Source organism: Lagenorhynchus albirostris, chromosome 12 (genome assembly GCF_949774975.1).
Source record: "Lagenorhynchus albirostris chromosome 12, mLagAlb1.1, whole genome shotgun sequence".
NCBI classification, from domain to species: Eukaryota; Metazoa; Chordata; class Mammalia; order Artiodactyla; family Delphinidae; genus Lagenorhynchus; species Lagenorhynchus albirostris.
In genome coordinates this window covers 34072040-34094808 of record NC_083106.1, presented here as the reverse complement: position 1 = coordinate 34094808, position 22769 = coordinate 34072040, and the positions used below count along the sequence as shown (strand labels likewise).

The window sequence follows — 22769 nt, the reverse complement described above, 5'->3', positions numbered from 1 at the left end:
ATAAGAAAAGCTCTATGGGATATTTTTATAGGAGTGTCAGAAGCCAGTAAGTTAACTACATGAAAGAACCCAAATTGTACAGTTTCAGCAGAAACACTTCAGAGACTTTATATGTAGTATTTTAACTTTTACATGCCCTGGGAGGAAAAAAGAGTGCTGGCTACAAAATCAAATAAGGAGAGGAAAAGAAAAAATCATATGCTTAAGAATAATTACAGTTTCAACTTATCTACAAATGAAATGTGAAGTTTTAAAGATAAAGTATAATGATATTGAGCTTCTTTGGTGTGTTTAAAATATTGCCAAGAAAGAAAATTCTCATTTCCCGTGCTAACTCATCCAAGATTTCCACAATATGGAAGTTAGTCTGGGTAGCTTAATTGAATGATATCAACTTCTCCACAAGTCCATTTTCTCTTGTTTTGCTTTTAGTAGAGATGAAAAATATCAGATCGCCATCTCTATAAACTAAACTATTATAATTCAAGTCTGCATTAGGTCACTCATCTGACACTTTTAAAATTAAAAGCATCTCAATTATTTTGACCTCTTCTCAAGCCATTAAACCTTCTTGTTAATTTCAGCAAACATTTACACATATTATTGTCATGATAATAAAAGCAATATTAAAATAGAACACTTCCTTGGCCATGAAAACCATAAATGAGAAGAAAAATCTAATAACAGCAAACAATGAACAGACCTATCATCAATATGAGTGCTTAATACTATGCTTCACTTAAAACTAAATTTCAGTGAGATTCGCAGGTCAGGTCCATCACTTTGACTAAGTCATATAGTCCAAATAAAATGGCAGTAAGAAGCTGTACATTGTGCATCTGTCATAAAGGCAGTTAAAACCAATATCATGTGGCTTAACGGACCTGTGGTTGCACTGGTGCCTGCTACTGCAGTTTTCCCAGTCTTTCTCTTCTCTTTCTCCAGATCAGCCAAATCACTTTGACAACCAACTGGTACTTTGGAATCCAGGCCAGCTTGACTTGAGTGCAGTTTCTTGGATCTGTCTACATGGAGACTCTGAAATGACATAGGCCGGGTGATTGATTTCACAAGTAAATTATCAGTCCAAACTAAATGTTTCCCAGAGGTAGGACAAGGATAAACATTTATCATATGGCAAGTTATTTCTGTATATCTGAAACAGAACATTCTATATGTCAGAGTGAGTTACAGATTATATCTTCATCAACCTATTTTGGTAATCTAGGTGTTGAATTTTTTAGGCAATCTAAGTGACTAAAGTAAGAAGTCATCTCAGACATAGAATATCATCTTCAGAGACCATTTGTGTATATTACTTTCTTTTGTGGAGCTTATAAAATACTTTTATTTATAACTTTTTCACTCAGTTTTTATTCTTATAGTTTAGTAATCCAGCATTTCATTACATATTACATAATTATTTATTATATAATGAACAGGATTCATTTTGTATTATCTGTACCTTTTATATTATAAAACTAATCATAATATTTACTTTAAAATAACCCACATTTTTACCAGCGTTATCCAAATTTGATAAAGCTCCTCTAGTCAATTTTAGAATGATAATTCATCCTAACAATGAATTATTAAGGCAAAACATCAATGGACTCTAAAACACATCTCACATATAAGAAATGTCATAGTGTTTGATGTAGTACTGACATATTGTATTCTTCAAAAGAATCATCATATAGGAGCAAACACTAAAGACGTAAAAAGGAAATTGAACTTTCAGCACATTGCTTCATAGCGAAATTCAGAATAGAAGTTTTTCAGTTTGAATCTGATTACAAAATATTCAGATTCATAGAGTCAAAAGTAGCCAGTGAATTTTGGCCATCCACACTAGCCATTTTGGTTCACTGAAGGATAGCATAATGAACAACTTTCCTCAAGTTTCTCTTATAGACTGTGTACAGCATTAAATTCATTAAATATTCATTAAAAGCTTGAATCAAAGGCTTTTAAAGCTTGGAAAGAGCCAATAAGGAAATTAGGGTCCAGAATGATTAAACAATTTACCCAAATTAACAGAATGAACAGTGCCACGCCTCAGGGATATGTCTCCCATCCCTTAGTCCAGTGCTCTTCCCATCACTCTGTGATCCATTTGTTCATTTATTCATTCAATGTGGTGGACCAGTTGCACCCATGGCCCCAATTCTTCACTTCTCTCTGTATACATGTCCTTTCTGTGTAATCTTGCAGTGCCCTCCTACTGTGACTTTTGACTTGTCCATGTGACTTTTTCTGGACCAACGGAATATTGACACATGTGACACAGAGAGTTGAAAGATGCTTGCATAATTGGTTTTGCTCATTCTTGCCCTTCCCCTGTGCCATGAGAACATGCCTAGACTAGTCTTCTGGAGGATGAGCAGGACAGAAAACAGAATCATGTTACCCTAGTCATCCAAGCTAAGACAACCAACAGCCAGAAGAGACTCAGATATTTGGGCAAACCCAACCCAGATCAGCTAAAACTAATTCAGGTCAGCTGAACCCCAGAGCCTCATGAAAAATGTGTTTTTTACTGGGTGCCTCTAAGTTTTTCTGGTGAGTATGCAGCATTGCGTGGCGACAGATAACTGGCACATCCAACAACCATTTATATATAGTATCCCAGATACTAGGAGTATTGTGAGAATATAACTTAGTCTCTAAATTGTTCAACTACAATTTCTTAAACTGTTTAAGCAGAGAATTAAGAGTGTGGTAAGTCATTTGTAGATAATTCTCAAATTCCTTCTTAAATGACAAAAGATGGAATCCTGATGGTACTACCAGGGACAACTCAAAAGATCAGTTTGAATGTTGATATTAACTAGAACTAACCCACTACACTTGTTTACATTTGACTCATCCACAGCCCACAGAAAGCTAAGTCCATCACTTGATATGAATTTTTAAATTTATTGTCAAGCATGTACTACCACATAGCTTTGAAAAAAAATACTTTTCCTGATTTTGAATTAGATACTTTGGAAAAAGTATTATTATTTCAAGTTATTAGATGAGTATTAAATCATAGTTTCTCAATACTGAGCAATAAACTAGATTAAAGAAGGAATGTAGCTTCCTGCTTTTTCATACCAAATTCAATTGATGATATTAAGTGAGGAATTGAATGATATTAAGTGAGGAATTGAAATGTTAGAAAAAGTTCATGCAAATTATGTAATTTACAGTATATCCCAGACTTCAGAGAAGAAACGCAGAATTTAAATAAAATTGTTAAACCTGAAAGCTTAACATGAAAGGTTGAGGAGAGAAAATGAACTCTTGGTCAGAATGGATCAAGTATTGTAAAGGCCTGGTGCTTCTTGGTGCAAACCTCTGGCAGGTTGGACATTTTATTTATTTATTTTTTCTCTCCTTTTTTTTTTTTCTTTTTAACATGTTTATTGGAGTATAATTGCTTTACAATGGTGTGTTAGTTTCTGCTTTATAACAAAGTGAATCAGCTATACATATACATATATCCCCATATCTCCTCCCTCTTGTGTCTGCCTCCCACTCTCCCTATCCCACTCCTCTAGGTGGACACAAAGGACCGAACTGATCTCCCTGTGCTATGTGGCTGCTTCCCACTAGCTATTTTACATTTGGTAGTGTATATATGTCCATGCCACTCTCTCACTTTGTCCCAGCTTACTCTTCCCCCTCCCCGTGTCCTCATCTCCATTCTCTATGCCTGTGTCTTTATTCCTGTCCTGCACCTAGGGTCTTCAGAACCATTTTTGGTTTTAGATTCCATATATATGTGTTAGCATACAGTATTTGTTTTTCTCTTTCTGACTTACTTCATTCTTTATGACAGACTCTAGGTCCATCCACCTCACTACAAATAACTCAATTGTGTTTCTTTTTATGGCTGAGTAATATTCCATTGCATATATGTGCCACATCTTCTTTATCCATTCATCTGTCAATGGACACTTACGCTGCTTCCATGAGGTTGGACATTTTATAATATTAGCATTTAATGCTAATATTAGCCTATTAGCATTTCAACAATTAAAAATCCCACTTTGCTAGAGGTAGTCCCCACATTTTGGTCTCTGTCAGGCTTTCCAGGCTCTTCTTTGCTTTAGTTATTACAGCCAAGCTCCTGTTCCCAGGCCCCAGTGAGGCAGTCATCTCTTAAGCTACTAACCCTGACATGTTCTCTAATCCTTATTTCCTTAGCCCTTCCCTCCAGGTCCCTGAGTCTTCAAACCATCTCCAGGTATTGATTTTCTGCTACAATAAAATTCCCATAATGCTCCATTTTTTACTGCCAATTGCTCTCCACTGAGCACCAGTTCCCCACCCCATCCCACCTCCCACTCTGCCCCCGTCTCTCTCTCCCTCTCTTCTCTCCTATCTCTCAGATTCTTCCACTGTGCCTTTGGAAATTTCACCGCATACTTAACTTTCTTTCAGAACATTTCCTCTACCTTCCAACCTTGACTAAAATTCCACTCTCCACTGAGGACAGCACTTCTGTCGCAAATGAAGATGGCTGCTTATTCCTCAACACCCTAGATACCCTCAGGCTGATGATACTCTGGCACCTAGTGCTGTCCATTGCATCCTTAACTCCTTTCAAAAAATCCCTGCTGCTTTGACATTCTTGCCATCTAGCTATGCACTATCTCCTTTATTGTTGGTATCATTTACCTACTAATCTCTAGTCACAATTCATCCTTCATAAAAAGACTGGATTATTGTTTTCTCTTCTAGCCCCATGATCCTGAATGATGTTCACATCTACACAAACATTCCATTCAACACCTTGACTGGATCTCCTTATTACAAATGAACTTTTCATTTCTCTACCTTAGCCTTTCACGCCTAGAGTCAAGTCTGAAACCTGACATAACCTGAACATTTTCCACTTTCAAAATCACTAAATGTCCTCCTCTCTCACCTAATCTCCTGTCCTCAAGTAGAGTGTCTCTCTCTCTCTACTACAGCGAATGCTCTCACTTCCTAGAGTGCTTTCACCAAGACTATACTTGGATCTCATTAGGACCTCAGATCCACTAGTGTTCTAGAATCTTTTCCTTTTTTTCTCTACATAGCATCCATCCTAGTTCTAAAACTTAAGTCTGGTCTGTAATCTGTCAGACTTTACCTTTTTCCCATCAGCAGTGTATGCTGTGTCTAGTCACCTCCCTATGCTTGGCTTCTGACCAATCATTCTTAGTCTTTTTTTGCTGGTTCAACCTCCTTTACCTAAACATTGACTGTAAAAGTATCTCAAGGTTTTGTTACTGACCCAGCTTTCTTTTTACCACCCCTAGGTAATCCCAACAATCACGTGGCTTAATTTACCATCTACTGTGTATGTTTATGATTCCAGGGGTGGGTGGGGAGAGATGTATGAAATGGGATGAGGCAGGGGTTTGTATGCCATGACAAGCACTCTGGACTCCAATTCTAATGTCCTTTAGCTCTACAATCCCACCCCTCTCCCCTCCTGTCTTGTGGCTCAGCTATTTCATTTGCCTAGAACATTGTTCACTAACTCTTCTTCCTTAATTTTACTAAGTCCGGGGCTCCTACAAGTTTCTCCTCAGCAATTTTCACAAATGCAATTAAATAATACCTGGTTTAATGTTTAGTGTCTATCTTCTGATTAAAATAGAAATCCACTGAAAATAAAGACTATGTCTTTCCTATTCACCATTCTTAGTCCTTATTTCGGCATTTAAATATAGTAAATATTAAATAGCTATATATTAAATGAATGAAGAAATGCATGAATAATATACAGACTTAATTTTTATGACTTTTAAAGAAAAAGAGGCCAGCTTATCAATGAACAATACATAGTCACATGTTCACATGTTAGGAGTGATAGCCACTCACTCCTAACAGTAAAACATTATATAGTCGAAAGGCACACACATTTTTAACTTCTTTTATCCATTAAAAAAAACACATCACAAATCCCATGCTTTTAAATGAACTCATTGCTGCAATCATTGCAAACACTATGGTTATGTAACATCCCATACATATGTCTGATTCAAGTTAGACTGGTCACTATCTATGGAAACTATAAATCAAATAATGGTGATGCCAGGGAAAGTGAGAACTTCAGAGTGTATACACATATTCCTGAGGCATGAGATTGTGGCCTGATAATAATAGAAGCAATAAAACCCTCTGTCAGGCACTGCTGCAGTGATGTCAAGCTTTCAACCTGAAGATCAAGTCCATAGAAAAATGAGAAAAATAAGATGTGTGCAAAGAATAGAGAGGAACACAGATAAATTTGAATTGGCAGGCCTCGGACCTTTGTGACCACTCTATAGTACTTGAAAAATAGATCCTGTTCATTTTGTGTAATTTCCATTTAACTTGTCATTAGAAATGAGTCATTAACATCCTGTCTGCTAATATAAAATGACTATTAAATTATTTTTCATGTTATTCTTGGCTTGGAGTTTGAGTACGGCTTTTAGTGTTCTTGCTGAAAGCAATGATCCAATTACAAGGTACTGGATATTTTCCTCATGTACAAAGAAAGGAACAAATAAACACTGCCCCAAAAAAGTCAACCCAGACATCTATGAAAAACATTGAAAGACTTTTTCAAATCTATCTTTCATCTCATACCTCAGGCCATGTTGTTGGGTAAAAATTACCCTTTTCCAAACAATTTATTGAGATTCCCAGTTCATGATTACATTCACTTTGTGTCTTTTCTCCCCAAGGGCAAATAAGGTTTGCTTTTCAAACTTAGAAAGCCATATAGGGACTGTCTTGGCCCAGGGACTAAACATCATCCTCATTTAAAACAACATGAAGTATCCCAGATAATGTACTTTACTTTTTACTTTACAAAAAGTCAATCACTCTCCTAACAGACTAAAAAAAGTGACCTCCTTCTCTGCTTATATAAACAACTGCTCCTTTCCACTGCCTGTACTTTTTCATTTCAGAGTAGTGAACTCAAGGGATAGCTGAGAAGAAATTTCAAATGATATTCAGGAAAAAATTTCTCATGAACTTTCTTCCTCAGAATTAAATTCTACTTAAGACAAAAACAATAGTAACAATAATCAGAGCCTATACATTAAAATAAAGGATCAAAATCCAACCACAAGAAATACAGGTTTGCTGTGCACAATCAAATTATCATTCCGGGAGAACATGTAATCCTCTATATAGTCTTTCTAATGTGTGTGTGTGTGTGTGTGTGTGTGTGTGTGTGTGTGTGTGTGTGTGTGTGTGTGCACGCATGTGTGCGTTTGCATGTGTTTTCTCTTTTGTTCGTTATATGGTTGAATCACCATAAATAATTTAGAAGGTTATCAAGTGGTTTAGAAAAAGTAATAAATTCTCATTGTGCACTATACAGATTCAATTAAATGGAGACAAATGTTTGGGTTTTTTTCCTGAGGAAAATATTTAAACAAGCAAGACTATAAACTGCAAGTAATCTAAAATGGATCAATCCATATAAATAGTCCTCTCTTTCAGACAATAATCTGAGGTTTCACACAATTATCCATGTATACAAATTAACTGTCTTTTCTGCAAACAAAACATTCTTCATACCAACTGAAAGAGACTGCTTTTGAGCTTCTTCCGCCCAATTCCAAAGACAAGCCACCTTTGACACCGTTCCTGTCCCTTCCAGCCTTAGGTTGTTTGCGGGCAGTGGGTGGGAGGGCATGGGGGTTGCCCAGGCCTGTAGTAGGCAGGCCTCATTTCTTCAGCCCATCAGAAGCCCATCTCCACCTTTCCCATTCCCAGAGCTTCAGGCTGTGGTCTTCCTGGGTGAGACCCTTTGCTGGCATCACTTACGCTCCTCAGCCAGGGCTCTTCCCCCCTCAACCACGCACACCTTCTTCTTCCGTTGGGATCACACTGGCCAGGCTCTGAGCTGGCGACTGACTGGGGGCCTCAGCAACAGTCCCAGGTGCATGCATGTGGCTTGACACTTAGATGCTCTTGCACCTAATTGTGATTACCAGGTGGGACCAAGCCCCCTTTTTCCAGCCTGCTGCATGTATCATCAGAAGCTCAGACATTTAAAAGAGTTGGGGTTTTCTATTTGCATTGCCCTTTCCTTTGGGTCAGAGAAGAGACAATTGGCCCACGGAAAAGAAAGATGCCTGTATCTGCTTCCCTAGTTGCCCTGATAAGAGATGAGAATCTTCCATCTCTGCCCTTCAAGGACCTCCTCTTCCTGATGGACTTGCTGGGACCAGATCCAAAGAAGACTATCCCTTTTGGAACTGTGATTAGAGATCTTATCACCCATCATACATCATACATCACAGATTATACGATGTTTTCTGGGAAAGAAGCCCTTCATTTACTATTAAGCCTACTTTAAACCTTTAAGCCTACTTTCAAAGACCTGTTTCCAGAACATATTATGTACTAAAGGAAGATATTATAACTACTCACATATTTCAGTTGCACCGTTCTCTCTTTGCTGAAAACTGGCAACTAGACAATTTGACATCTAGAAGTCCCACCATCCTGATGTGATGTTGATTTGGCCACTGCCTTGGGAAAAATCAAATCCTAGCTTCAAATGCAAGAAGAACTCAATATAATCACACACCTTGATTGAAAGAAATTTAAGAATTTTCCTCCAGACTCTCAGGGCAGAGAACCTCTTTACACTGTTCTGTAAAGCTCAATTCAATCTACTTCTTGCCACTCTAATATTCTATGAACTTAGCCAAAGATGAAATGGACACTTGAGGTAAATGCTTAACCAACATATCTTTATTTTAAAATAAGGTCAGAAGAGACAGCTAACCTATACATTTGTTATTCTTAAGGAAATAAATGAGAAGTCTGGCTGCCCTCAAAGATGTTTGCCTCATTAGATAATGGACAAGTGTGCAAAAACGTTTGCTATTTTAGAGCTGCTGTGACAAGTGCATCCCCTACAAAATACCAAGGTTGCCTTACTTATAGCGTTGCTGTTATGAACACTGGAATAGCTCTTTGTGTATAAATAAATTTTCTTCTTTTTCTTTATTTTGCCTTCCTGAAAATTTTAAAAGTATTAATTCACATGGTTATTATTTATAACTTTCACGGCTCCTATCTTAATTGGAAAATCTTAACTCTTAGACTCTGTAAGGGTAATTTGTGGCCAAAGGGCAGGAAAATTAATCTTAATTTGAATTGGAGAACAGAAATTCCAGCAACATAAATTATGTGACACACTTTTTTTGTTTAGATTAGTTTTTGGTGAAATTAGTTTTGAATCAGTAGACATATGAATAGCATTTGAAAAATGTCCAGCAGAGCAATGCTTGCTGCAGATGGCAGATGGGAACTGCAGTGTACCATATAATAGTTCTGTATCTATAAAAAGAATTCTAAATTCATTTCTTAAAAATTACATTTGAAATCTTTTTAACCTTCTGGGTGTTAGAACACAGACTTTCACATGAGTCTTTGAAAGGCATCCATCCTGGCAACCTGATTTAAAGCATTGCTATACTATTATTTGAGCTAGCAACAATTTTGTTGAGTACAATTTACTATTTCTTCAGCTATTTGCATTATATGAAATGTTAAATGGCATTCTTGCCATCAAAGTGTTGCTAAAATGTAAAAATCCCCTGCTATCGTGAACAAGAGACCAACATAGGATGTAGTCCTTGAAGGCTGCTTCCCACCTCCTCACCTCAAGCCTGGCAACATTCCTTTGAAACCCTTTCCCATGAAGGCTGCCTTTCTGACCTCTTTCTACTCACACACCCTACTCCCCAACCCCTTTATAAAGCATTGTCTGGCACCACCATCCAACGACTTCTCTAAATTTCTACACAATCCTGGCATGACCCTTCCATCATCTCCAGGATCCTCTCCCACTTTGCTCACAATGCCCTCTTCGGCTCCTGTCCTGCTCTTTGCCATCCCTCTACCAGCATGACGTCAGAGGACTTTCATGCTCACACCTCTGTGGAACTTTATTTTCTACTCTTTTTTAACCTCTTGTAAGTACAGTCAGAACTTGGACTTCATTGTTCCTCAGAATTTCTCCATCATCAAGATCTTGAGTTCTAGCGCTCTCTTCTGTGCTCACACTTGCTTAGTTAGCCCTGTTCTTTCCGCTCAGTCTTCAAGTCACTTCACTCTATTAGCCTCCTCCTTGCCTCACTAAGGCAAGGACTGAGGGGTCCTTAGACTAAGGACTAAGGGGTCCTTAGAACCCACATGTTAATAGTTTTCTCACTGTGGTTGTGAGATTCTCATTTTCCATTCCACTCTCTTTGCCAATCCCTAATAGTCACTTTCTGTTCTCTCACTCACAAAGAGGTAGCTCATTGCTGGTTTAAAAAAAAAAGTCTTATAATTTTCCTATTTGTCTCTGACGTAAGTTCGTGTTGCCTGGTGACATCGGGTCCTCAGTGTTGCTCAGTAATCTGAGGATCTCTGCTTCAGTTCCTTGTGAGGCATCCATAGATGACGTTCCAAAATCTTTTCCTCCTTTATCAAGCTCACAGTTGCAACCTGGCATTCCTCAATCATAGGACGTTATGTAATCACTTAATTTATTGATATCATGGCCATCTGAAATCAATTTCCACAGCTTTCTTGTCTTTTCTTAGAAAGTCACTTAATCTCTTCTTCTTTCTGACTTACAAAGCATCCTGCCCTCTTTATAAAGTAAGTGCCTCTTCCTCTGACTGTGACCCTTTCTCTCCCACTTTGCCCTTGACTCAATTACTCTGCCCACTTCTACTGTATTCTCTGACTCTGCCTCTCCATTTCTTCATTCATTTTCTGCCAAACTTTAGTGAGACTGATCTATTCTTACTGCTCCTTTTCCTTCCCTCCCACTTACGTATTAACTGGTATTTACTGCATGGAATCTGGTTTCTGTTCCTACCACTTGATTTAAAATATTTTCACCAATAACTTTCTAATCATCAGTCATAAATCCCATGGCCTTTATTCAGACCTCGTGGTTCCTGAGCTTTCGGCTGCACATAACTGTTAACCACCTCACATTTTTTTAAATACGTTTTCCCCTCAGTCTCCAGAAACACTGTACTCTCTTGGATCCTCGTTCACTCATCTCTTTCTCCACCTTTTCTCTTTCCTACCAGCCTCTAAATCAGTGATCTCTAAACCATTCTGATCACGTGTTCATAACAAAAAAAATTTAAGTATAAAACATAAATTTGATGCATGTGCCAATACATAAAAGTACATATAGTTATGTGTATTTACTCTACCAATTCATCATATGCATTATAAAACTCAAAGTAGAAACTTTAAAAATAATAAAGTTGAAATAAAAATATTTTAAGCAAAATTTTATTTCATTTATTAATAATACTGAGAAAAATGATTGAATAGTTTTCATTATTTTCTAAATCTTGGTTTAACACTTTGTGTTATAGCAATTCAATTGTTTCCTTCACAATCCAGTTGATTTATAAACTGAGTTTAAATGGTTAAACTGAGTATAAACCACAGAAAATGATGCTTCACAAAAATACATGGATCCGAATGGGAAAAGTACATTGTTAATCGCTCTCACTAACTCATGAGGCATATTTTTCAACAATGTCTACTAATTTTGCAAAGATAATGTTGAAGTTAGCTAGTAACACCCTATCTTCCCTAATGTACAACTGTTTTTTAAAAACTAAACAGATTTGAGTTGATAGTTAATTAATATTTTAACTACTGTGTTCAAAACCCACTGAAATTCTTTGGAAGAATTAGTAAATGGTTAAAAATTTTGTTTCTAAGTTTTTAAAGTTTGTAGGATGAGAGGTTTTATATGTTGCACATTGTTTTCAGGAATGAAAGCACATAGCATTCAGAAATATTTCAAAACAATACATTTTTAAAATCTTCATTATAGATGATTCTTTTATGACAGTTATTTTTTGTCCTTTTAATTGAAGGGCCAGCTCAATTGTGAACGTGTGTGTGTATTCCTCTAGGTTACAGATTACCGACAGGCACTTGGAGTCATGGATTAGGTAGGTGAATTTGAACACTTGACTTTTGTAAAATAAATCTTAATACTAATAATCTTCAATTTTGGAAAAAATAATTTGTCATAATTTATAAATCTTTATATGGCACAAGAGAATGTCATAATCATTCCCCACCTCACAAAGTTTAATGAGGATACTACTATATTTTTTACTTTTGTTTCTATAAATTAACCATATTCAAAACATCCTGCAGGACTTTGTAAACTTTTGGCTACAGTTTCTTTGCTATAGTAACTTGCGTATAATGACACTGGGAATGCATTTCATATGTGGATTCATCACTCTAATCTTCCTGTAGGATCACTTTTAAAACTTCTAGACAAGGCAGCTCCTCTATCAACTAGTTGGACTTTGTTCACCCATAAATCAATGCTTTCACTAAAGAAATTATTAAGGTATAGAATCATGGCTTCTCCAATGCATCAAAAAATACTTTATGGGTTTTATTACTGAAGCACTATCTAGCAAATATAATAAACATGCATGTCAGGAAAAAACTGAACTCTCTTGCAACTTTATAGAAAATCTCCCTCACTGAGTCATTTGTTTGTACAAATAATAATAATAGCTAACATTTATTTTGTGCTTACTAAGTGTCAGGCACTATTCTATGCCTGTTACATGTATTAGCATATTGAAATCTTCAGCATTTTTTGTCTATACATCTTCTAAGAGTATTTTCATAAAATGAAATGGTTTTAATTTGTCACCATATTGCTTCTTTGTATTACATTAGTCATTTTTAGGAAGAACTAGTTTACACAATAATATGTAATTCTTTTCTTTACTACTATTGGAAAAACTCAAAAGAGTTAACATTAGTTTTAGTGAACTTTAAATATAATGAAGTACTGGATTTAGAATAACATAATTATAAACAGCACTGACTACAGTCAATTGTCTTCATATTCTTACTGCTTAGTTTTCAAATATATTGTTAATCACTAAGGTTTCATTTTCTCAGTTGCTAACGTCACATAACACAGTACAAAATATGGTGAAGTTCGTTGTTGCTTAGAGTGGTTGTAAATCCTTATTTCAATCTTTTTGATAATTTCAATTTTTTGGCTGACATCTTGATGGGGATGATTAATTCATCTTCTTTTTTTTTTTCCTTTCAATGTGGCTGATGGAGAGATATTAGAAGTGTGAAAATTGTCAGGTCTATTTTTTGTTTTGCTTACATTATAAGTACAATATTTTAATAAATTTATTTACTAAGGTATATAATACTCTCAGAAAAATGCACACATAATGACAGCTCAATGACTTGATACAGATTGGATGCACCTATGTAACCACTACCACCTATGTAAGATCTGAAAATAGAATGTTAATAGCACCTCAGCAGCTCCTTCATGCCCCAACCCACTCACATTTCCAATTCCTCTTCTCCAAAGCTAAACACTATCTTGACTTCTAATATCATAGATTAGTTTTCTTTCTTGTTTGGAAACTTTATATACTGTGAATAACAGAGTATATCCTCTTTTGTGGCTGGATTCTTTCTTTTTATCCATAACTTCATAGAGTATACTGTTGTATGAATATACCAAAATTTATTTATGTACTCTACTACTGAAGAACATTAGAGTTGTTTCCAGTTTTTAGCTATTACAAATAATACTGCTATAAATATTCCAATGCATGTCTTTTTGTGCACATATATACACGTTCCTTCTGGGTGCTCATATACATACATTTCTGTAGGCATATAATTGTTAGGTCATAGAGGGTGCGTATGCCCAGCTTTAGTAAGTAGATCTTGCAAAATGATTTCCCACGTTCTATTCTTATAAGGAGTATATGAGTTTCAGTTTCTCCATATTCTTGCTAAGATTTGGTACTGTCAGTTTTTTTTACCACTCTGTGATTCTGTAGTGTTATCTTACAGTGGTTTTAATTTACATTTCCCAGATGACTAATGAGATTAAACTGTTCTTCAGTGTTATATTGGTCATTGTGAAGTACCTACTTTGTGAAGTAAACATTCAAGTGTTTTGCCCATTTTCTCTATTGTGCTGTCTGTATTTTTGTCATCGATTGGTAAAAGTTTTTTATATACTCTGAATACAAGTCTTTTTTACTATCCCTTATTTATTTTATAAATAGACTTCCTCACTCTGTAGCTTATCTTTTCACTCTTTTAATGGTGTCCTTAGTAGTATAATCTTTAATCTACAGTATTTTTTCTGTAATTTAAAAAAATTGTCCATTTTGTGAGATTTGGTTTTGTTTAAACTGGAAAATACAGTTTTCAAATACCTTGACCAGGTTTATCAAATCTGCAGTGTAGTGCAATTTTCTGAAATCAAGGGTGCCACTGTGTACCTAGGCAGGGTCCCATCTTAGGGATACCCACTCTCTGGAAACAGAAACAAGATCCAGTGGCCAGAACTGCTCTATAATTTGAGTTAACAATGATCATCAACAGCTGCTAACTTTATAAAAACAAAACAAAACAAAACAAAACCCCCCAAAACAAAAGACAACCAGATGTTATGTATCTCTTGCTAGAAATACGTAGCACTTTTTATAGAGTAGTCTTTCCAAAAACTCAAATCTGTATCTTTCGAGCTTCAAGATTCAACTATCAATGCACAAGAAAACACATCAGAACATCTTGAAAGGAAGCCCACTCACAGGCAAAGCAATCTTAGAATGTATGACATCTAGAACATATTTCATCTAGAATATATCACATGTGGTAGATCAGGAAAAAAAAACAAACTGATATACAGAAATCCTAAGTGAAGTGTAAGAAATCTAAAAATAGAAGGTTTTGGAAAACAACAAAGGGCCCTAAAATATCACAGTTGATTCCAGTTTCTACACAAGTTGCTCTATGTAACTGGCAAAAGAAAAAGCATTTCCACTCCTGCTTCCCAGCAACCACAGGGAAACAATCAGCAAACTTCATGCTGTGGAAAACTATAGAACTAACCCAGTTTCTCCAACAAGTTGAGAAAAAAACAGGAAGAAATCTATAGATTAAAAGAGACTTGAAAACATGTCATTCAGTTGCAATGTATACACCTTATTTAGATCCTGATTCAAACTGTAAGAAAACATTTATGAGACAACCAGGCAAATTTGAATTCTAACTTGATATTTTATAACATTAAGGAGTTATTGCTAATGTTTTCAGGTATGACAACGATATTGTTTGTTCTAAGAATCCCTACATTTTAGAGACATCCACTGAAGTATTTGCTGATGAAATTAAGTAAAATTATTTTTTTCCCCTCTCCAAAATATCAGTGGGGCTGAAGAGTGAGGGATATAGGTGAAAAAAAATTTGTCTTGAGTTGGTAGTTGATGAAGCTGGGTGAGGGATACTGGGAAGTTTATTATGCTCTTCTTTCTATGTTTGCATGTACTTGAAATTTTCCAGAATAAAAAGTAGTTTGGCCTAACGAGATCAGGACAATAATAAATTCATGTACAATGTGAGGACACATAAAAAATATAGTGAATTTCAGAAAATAGGCTATAGTTTCTTAAATCTTCTTATCTCTCTAAGGTTGAGGTTGGTGGTTAGTTCTTGGCCAGGATGATATAGATAGGTCTCCTACAGTCTCAGAGGAGGAGAATTTCAGAGACCTGACTCTACTGCTCTAGGAGCTACACAAGAACTTGCAGTTTGGACAATGTTGCAGGGAGTCGGGGAGGGGTCAGGGAGCAAGGCTGCAATCTAACAAGGCAGAGCGAAGGAATAAAAATAGGCTGCCTGGTGGCGTGTTCAAAGTCAACAATGGGGATCATGAGAGGCACCTCGAAGAACAAAAACTAGCCAGACAACTTCTGAATCAGGCGACACCGCGTTCAAGAGGCCCTGTGCTGTAGACCAGGACAATCTGCCTTGCATATTGAGAGCCTCAGAAAGCCCTAAATGACAGTCACCAGGGCAGCTCCTCTGAATGGTAGGCATGAACAGGTGATGAAGCTGTTTCTTACATGGGCAACTCTGTGTCGCCTGCTCTAAGATGTGGAACATAGAGATGTATTTATTTCATGATGATCAGTGTTTCTCCCAAGGGACTCCAGGAAAATCAGCTAGTATGCATTCTTCTTGAAGATTTTTGGGGCACTAATCTTCTAGACATTCATCAAACTGCATACAATCTTGGTTAATGAACGAATCAGTTAGTCCAATCATATAGATCTGGACCACCCCCGGAGGATTTGTTAGTAACGCAGACCAGATCCTCCAATATGGCCAGTTCACCATTCATGACGGCATTTGTTCTTGGCTAATTATAGTGAATAAAGAGAGAAGAGAAGGATGTTTGGATCCAGGTGCTTTTCTACCTATATCTGAAATTCTCACTTAAAAAAAACCCTAATTTAGACATATCTCTTTTGATATTTCAGTAATTCTTGTCTAAAGTATTATACTGAGAGGAAATTAATTTTACTATGTATAATTTCTACACTGAGTGGAGAGACCTTAATTTCATACTAAGAAAATATTGAATATGGAGTACAGCTAACATACACACACCCATACATGCATACATATATACCATTTGAAATTCTACAGAAAATGCTTCAATTCACTTTCACATTACTCTGAAGAAAGAGAAATTCAGTAGAGAGTAAAATTGATGACAAGGGATATTTAAGAACGATGTATTGATATGAGCTTTATAAAACAAAAATCTAGACCCAGCGTCATATAAGCACTTTTAAAATCCCTACACAAGTACATGATTTGTCATTATCATGTCAAATTGAAGCTCAGTTGAAAGAGAAGCCATGAACCAAAACTGATAAATGAAACTCAAGTACCAAAAGATTACATAATAGCCTTAAAAGCAAACAAGACAAGAGAGTCTAGGCTAAAGGCTCATCATTATGATTCAGACCTATGTTCAGATTACTTTTATTACTTGCTTTTTATTTATTCCTCTATATTCTTCTTGATCTCTAATGCAATTGTAGTTGTGTATTATATCACCCTTATTGTCATTAGAAGGTTTGTTTCAGTTTCTGAAAATCAGAAAAGGATGAGTAGGGAAAACTGAATAACCAAATGGGATAAAAGAAAAATATCTATCAGTGCCTTACTTTTTCATGTCAGAGAAAAAGTAAAAGAAGAGAACAAAAAACAGGAAGGGACTCGCAAAACAGTAATAGTGTTTTGGTTATTAATTAAAACACTGCTCAGGGGGTGTTTGATTTAAAATATCATTTTACTCTTTGCCTTACTTCACTCAGTATGACAAGTCAGACAGAGAAAGACAAATATCATATGATATCGCTTATATGTGAAATCTAAAGAAAGGGTACAAATGAACTTATCTACAAAACAGAAATAGAGTTACAGATGTAGAAAACAAATTTATGGTTACCAGGGGCGTAAGGGGTGGGGGAAGGATAAATTGGGAGACTGGGACTGACATATACACACTACTATATATAAAATAGATAACTAAAAAGGACCTACTGTATAGCACAGGGAACTCTACTCAATACGCTGTAACGGTCTATATGGGAAAAGAATCTAAAAGAGTGGAGATATGTGTATATATACAACCGAGTCATTTGCTGTACACTTGAAACTAACACAACATTGTAAATTAACTATACTCCAATAAAAATTTGAAAAAAAGAGCCTTAAAATTTTAACTCTTGAAAAAAATTTAAAAATAAAGTAAAATATCATTTCACTCTTGCTTTAAAAGTTAGGTTGTAGGCAAATATTGATAAAGCAACAGGGAGGGAGGTTGTGACTGTGTTTTAGTAGTAATTTTATATTCCCACCAGATGGCAGTCTTCCCTGACTCTTCGCAGCTACCTTCCAGAGTCTAGCTGTTCACTGCTGACCAAGCAATGACATTACATCTATGTACTCGGATGGAATATGGGAAATCTGCCAGAACTCCGTGGCTCCAAGATTAAATGTCTCATTTGAAGAGAGACTTCCATGGGCAGAGGTTTTTAGTTTTTCAAGTGATATGTATATCTTCAGGACAAAGGGTATTTACATAAACTCCAGGCTTACATTGAGTTTCTCAGGATCACAGTTGGCACCTTTTCTTGATGTTCAGGATGCCAAGAGGCTGGTAAATGCACTAGTGAAGGTTTCAGAGTATTGTATTTCTCAAAGCGGAGCCAAGTAAGAAGTGTTCAAATGCCACCCATATCTCAAGTGTTCTCATCTAATCTCAGCTCCTATAGTGTTTACTTAAAACATTTTCATTTCCTTGGCAAGGAGCTATGTAAATACATTCAATTTTACCTCTTTTATACATATGTCCCTGAGACATTTTGACTAATGTGTTAGGTTGGAGAATTTTACTCTCTACATGTGCATGAATATATCATAAACTAATTCTAGAATAAAAGGCTTATCTCAATGATCAGTGACATTTGCATTCAGAAATTATAGCAATTGAGAATTTAACCATTCTTTGCATTGCTAGCGAGAACCTTATTGCATTTTCAAACTTAATTATTTTTTATTTGTACCTATAACAAATTCACATCCCTGACAGGGATCAGTATTAGTGGACTACTTTTTCAATATGGGAATTCTCACAACCCCTATACTTTATATAGGGAATAGATTAGGAATATTCTCACAGGGGCCTTGGGAAAAGAATCTTTTCAGTCAAGGGCATGATGGTGACTGGAGAGAGCAAATCTGAGGTCGGGCTCTGTCCTTTTCTCCTTGGGTCTTTCCTACTGAAGGTAGCAGAACATGTAAATTCAATATATGACTGTAGGAGTTCAGGACATGCCACCCCAAAATATGTTGCTTTGGTATATTGATTATTTTGATCTGTGGGCACTTGAAAAGTAGCAAATGCAGGGAGAGACTGTCTCTGGACTGCCCTTATCTGACTAATAGACAGATTCTCCAAAAGGAACTCAATTGTCATAGATTTCCCTCCCTAGGAGTTTCATCAACCAGGTCGGGATTGGCTCTTATCACAGAAGAGACCAGAAGTCGACAACACATTCAGAAAAACTTTGTCACAAACTGTAATTGCTCCCATCTATTCTTCTTTCCTAAAAATCATTTACTCTCCCCTAAGGCGCCTTCATCTTTCCTAAAAATCATTTACTCTCCCCTAAGGGGCCTATGTTGCCCTCCCCTTTCCTGATTAAGATGCTATTTAAACATAAATTCTAAAGCTACCTCATTGGGATACTGAGCTACCCTGGGTATCTCCTATGTACACATGAGGTCTACATGTTAATAAACTTCTGTTTGCTTTCCTCTTGTTGACCTGCCTTTTATTACAAGGGTCTCAGCTGAGAACCCAGAAAGTAGAGGGAAAAATATTTTTCCTCCCCTACACTATTCACACCAACAGAGAAAAGTTCAACTACTGAACAAAGCTATGGGTAAGTCCCACCCTTCCCCAGATTCTCATTCTCTCCCCGTCACCCCACTTCATACAACACAGTCTGCTGCACATCTAGAGAATTTGAATTATTTTTCATATACATAATATAAAGTAAATGTTAGATTTCAGTATAAATTTAAGTAAAAAAAAAAAATTCATTATCCAGAACTAATTCACAGTCATCCACAGAGAATGGGATTGTAATCAATTGCCAAACAATGTAGCATATGTGGATACTGTCATGCATAGAAAAGTCAAATTTCCTCTGCATGGGGAATTGGAGACCAAATCAAACAGGGAAACAGTGCAACGAGGAGAGGCTCTGGTATTTGTTCATGAGGGTTGAAAACAGAGATATTTCTATTTTATTCAACAGTGAAGAGTCATAGGTTTCTCATATAAAATTAGAGTTTTCAATTTAACTTCTCTGGTATTTAAAATTCCTCTATAAGCGCTATTCTATAGCCCAAAGGACAAATTCCAGACTACTTTCTGTGACCTTTAAGATTATTTCTCAGCCCCATTTCATGCCTCCTCTTCTGTGCTTTGCTTTGTCATTGCACTAGCAGGTCCTGACTGCTTATTTTTGAGCCCACCCTGCTACATAGTGTGCTGCTGCCAGTCTCTCTGCTTGTTCACCTTTGAAATTTCCAGTGAGTTCTTAATACATATGTGATGGATTAGTTAATCAATTAATTAACTCATGGTTGGTTTTCTGACTAGCCTATTTCTGCAAAATTCTAAATAGGCTGGGAAATAAATGCCTATTCATTGCTCCCTGAGAAGCCCTGAGATACCTGGGTCTGATATTCATTCCGAAGCTCTGCTGTAGCAAATTTCCACAAACTGGGTGGCTTAAAACAGCAGAAATTATTCTCTGAAAGTTCTGGAGGTCAGAAGTTTGAAATCAAGGTGTCAGCAAGGCCATGTTCTCTTTGGGGACTCTGGAGGAGGGGCCTTTTTTGACAGCTGCTGGGGTTGCTGATATTCCTTGGTGTTTCTTGGCTCACAGCTGCTTCATTTCAGCACCTGCCTCCATCTTCACATTGCCTTTTCCACTGTGGTTCTGTGTGTCTAAAGTTCCTCACTTGCCCTTTTATAAGATATGTGTGATGTCATTTATGGTTTACCTGTTAATCCAGGATAACCTCCTCCTCTCAAGATCCTTAACTTGACCACATCATTGCCATACAAAGAAATATTCATTCTTTTGTCATACAGAGTAAGAGTTAAATTATCATGTGACTGAAATGTAGACATTTTTAGGGACCACGTGTAGCCCACCAAAACCTGAGAGCAAACGGTTAACCATATGAGGACACTAAGTCCAAACTGGGTTCAGGGTATCTGTCACTAACACAATATTTTCTTGGTTACACCTAAGCCTAGATGTTTCTATAGCTCTGAAGAATAACTTTTACATATAGTACCCAGATGAATTGCTGTTGCTAAGTGAACTACAAATGAACTGACACCTCCTAGAGAACAAGAGGATGCAGAGACAGAAGTGAAGACCCTGGTGATAGAAGAGTAACTCGGGAGACAGATCTGATCGATGCCTTCTGGTCCTGTATATTGGACAGGCCAGTGCTGTGAACACCTGGGGATGGAGACCTCAAAACATGCAGACCAAAGAGAAGCATTTGGGAGCTAGATCCAAAAGGTGGATAAGAAGCCCAAGACAAAAAAACAAATTTTCATTTCCATGGAACAAAGGAGTTGAAATAGCAAGTGTGAGCAAACTGTGGGACAAAAATAAATGAAAGTTACTTCCAACTAACTCCAAAGGCTAAGAATAAAGAAAAAAACAGCCAGTGGGAAGGCGGAGGTGGAATGTGAAACAAGGAGGGCCTGGGCAGCCTACTTAATGCTGTAAACCTAACAAGTTGTTCCAAACTAAAATAAGGCTTTGTATAAATCTGCAGTCTGCCACTTTGCCAATATTCTTGTACTCCATGATTCTGTTATACTAATTGTTAAAAACATAAAGTAGCTTCAATATCATTAATTGAAGCACTCACATTCAGCTGATGTGCACTGGTACCAAGCAGATGAGCATCTCTTTTCAAGTAAGACATGGTCTGAATGGCCAGTGCCCGTGTCCATTTTCTCCAGTATCATCTCATTGTATGCATGGCCATGTCAGGACAGGGCTGGAAAAAGAATCACTGGAGAAGGGATCCTTGGACCTTGAGGCAGAGATTCTCCCCTGACTCCTTCAGGGGAAGAAATAGAAAAATAATCAGAGCTTTGGCAATAGGAACCTAATTAGGTTTTTTTTTTTTCTGCTTAATGGGTCTTTTCTGGGAAGCTGGGAATATCTTATCACAAAGGACATCTTAAAATACCCATGAAATTAGGTGCTAGAAACTCAAACACCTTCAGAGCCCATAAAGCAGGGCTGAAGATGAACAATGGGAGAAAAAAGTAAGGACCGTATTTGTGACCGACTCCAGAGCTGAAGTTACCAGTTTGTGACCCTGTTTAATGACAGTATCTTGTCAGACAAATACTACTGAAGTTTGGAAGCCTCTAGTGAATTTGAACATTGCTAAAACTTTTTATTGGATGTAAATTTCAAGTTGTTCATAGTCATAGCCCAGTGGTTAGAAAACTAGAACAAAAGAGATTAATAAGGTTATTTATTATAACCTTATTATTATAAAACCCAATTGCACAGCCAATCCAATTAATTCTCCCCAAAGTGCCTCTTAATTGGCCTAAAACCTCCCAATGGAATTTTAAAATGTTGATCATACGTAAGACCTGCCTCATTTTGCTGCATTGCTATATAAAGATATGAAGGCATAAACAACCTGACCATTTTTTTTTTCTTTTGCTATTTAAAAAGAGAGCTAGTATGGTTACAAATGGCTGTGGAGAAGGGGAGGAATTATTTATTGAAGCAATCTGTGATGGACATAGCATTAGACCTCCAGAAAGCATTTATGAGTTACTAGGATTCCAAAATGCAACTATAAACCATTTCCTGCAATATTTTTAAGAGATTCTAATAAGAATTTAGGAGGTATTTTATGATATATACATGTGTGTGTATATATATATATATATATAAATCAAAAGCTTTAAAACATTTTTGCCTTTGTAATCATGTTTGAAAATATTTTCACCTTCTTTTCCCCTTCATCGTATATACAGACATTTGCACATATTTGCTTGCCCACACCTAAAAAGTACTTAAATTTTATAGATACTATCTATAAGAATCAATAAAACCCTACAAATACTGTAACTCTGTAGGAAAGTGAGCTTTAAATCTGCAAATATACTATCTAACCTCACTATTTTCAACAAACATGTGGTTAATGGAACAGCAAAAGATAACAGTCCACAATACATAAATTATAAACATATGGATAAGCTTACCATTTCCTTTAAACTGTGCTATTAATTT

General features: G+C 36.5%; 1 protein-coding gene across 1 annotated transcript in view; it reads right to left on the bottom strand.

Annotated features, from left to right (window-relative positions):
- THEMIS (thymocyte selection associated) overlaps positions 1 to 22769 on the bottom strand; it is a 164518-nt gene that overhangs the window by 21562 nt on the left and 120187 nt on the right. Inside the window, exon 5 of the mRNA XM_060167669.1 lies at positions 885 to 1038. Within this exon, the coding sequence (XP_060023652.1) occupies positions 885 to 1038 (154 nt within the window). The remainder of the gene's footprint in view (positions 1 to 884; positions 1039 to 22769) is intronic.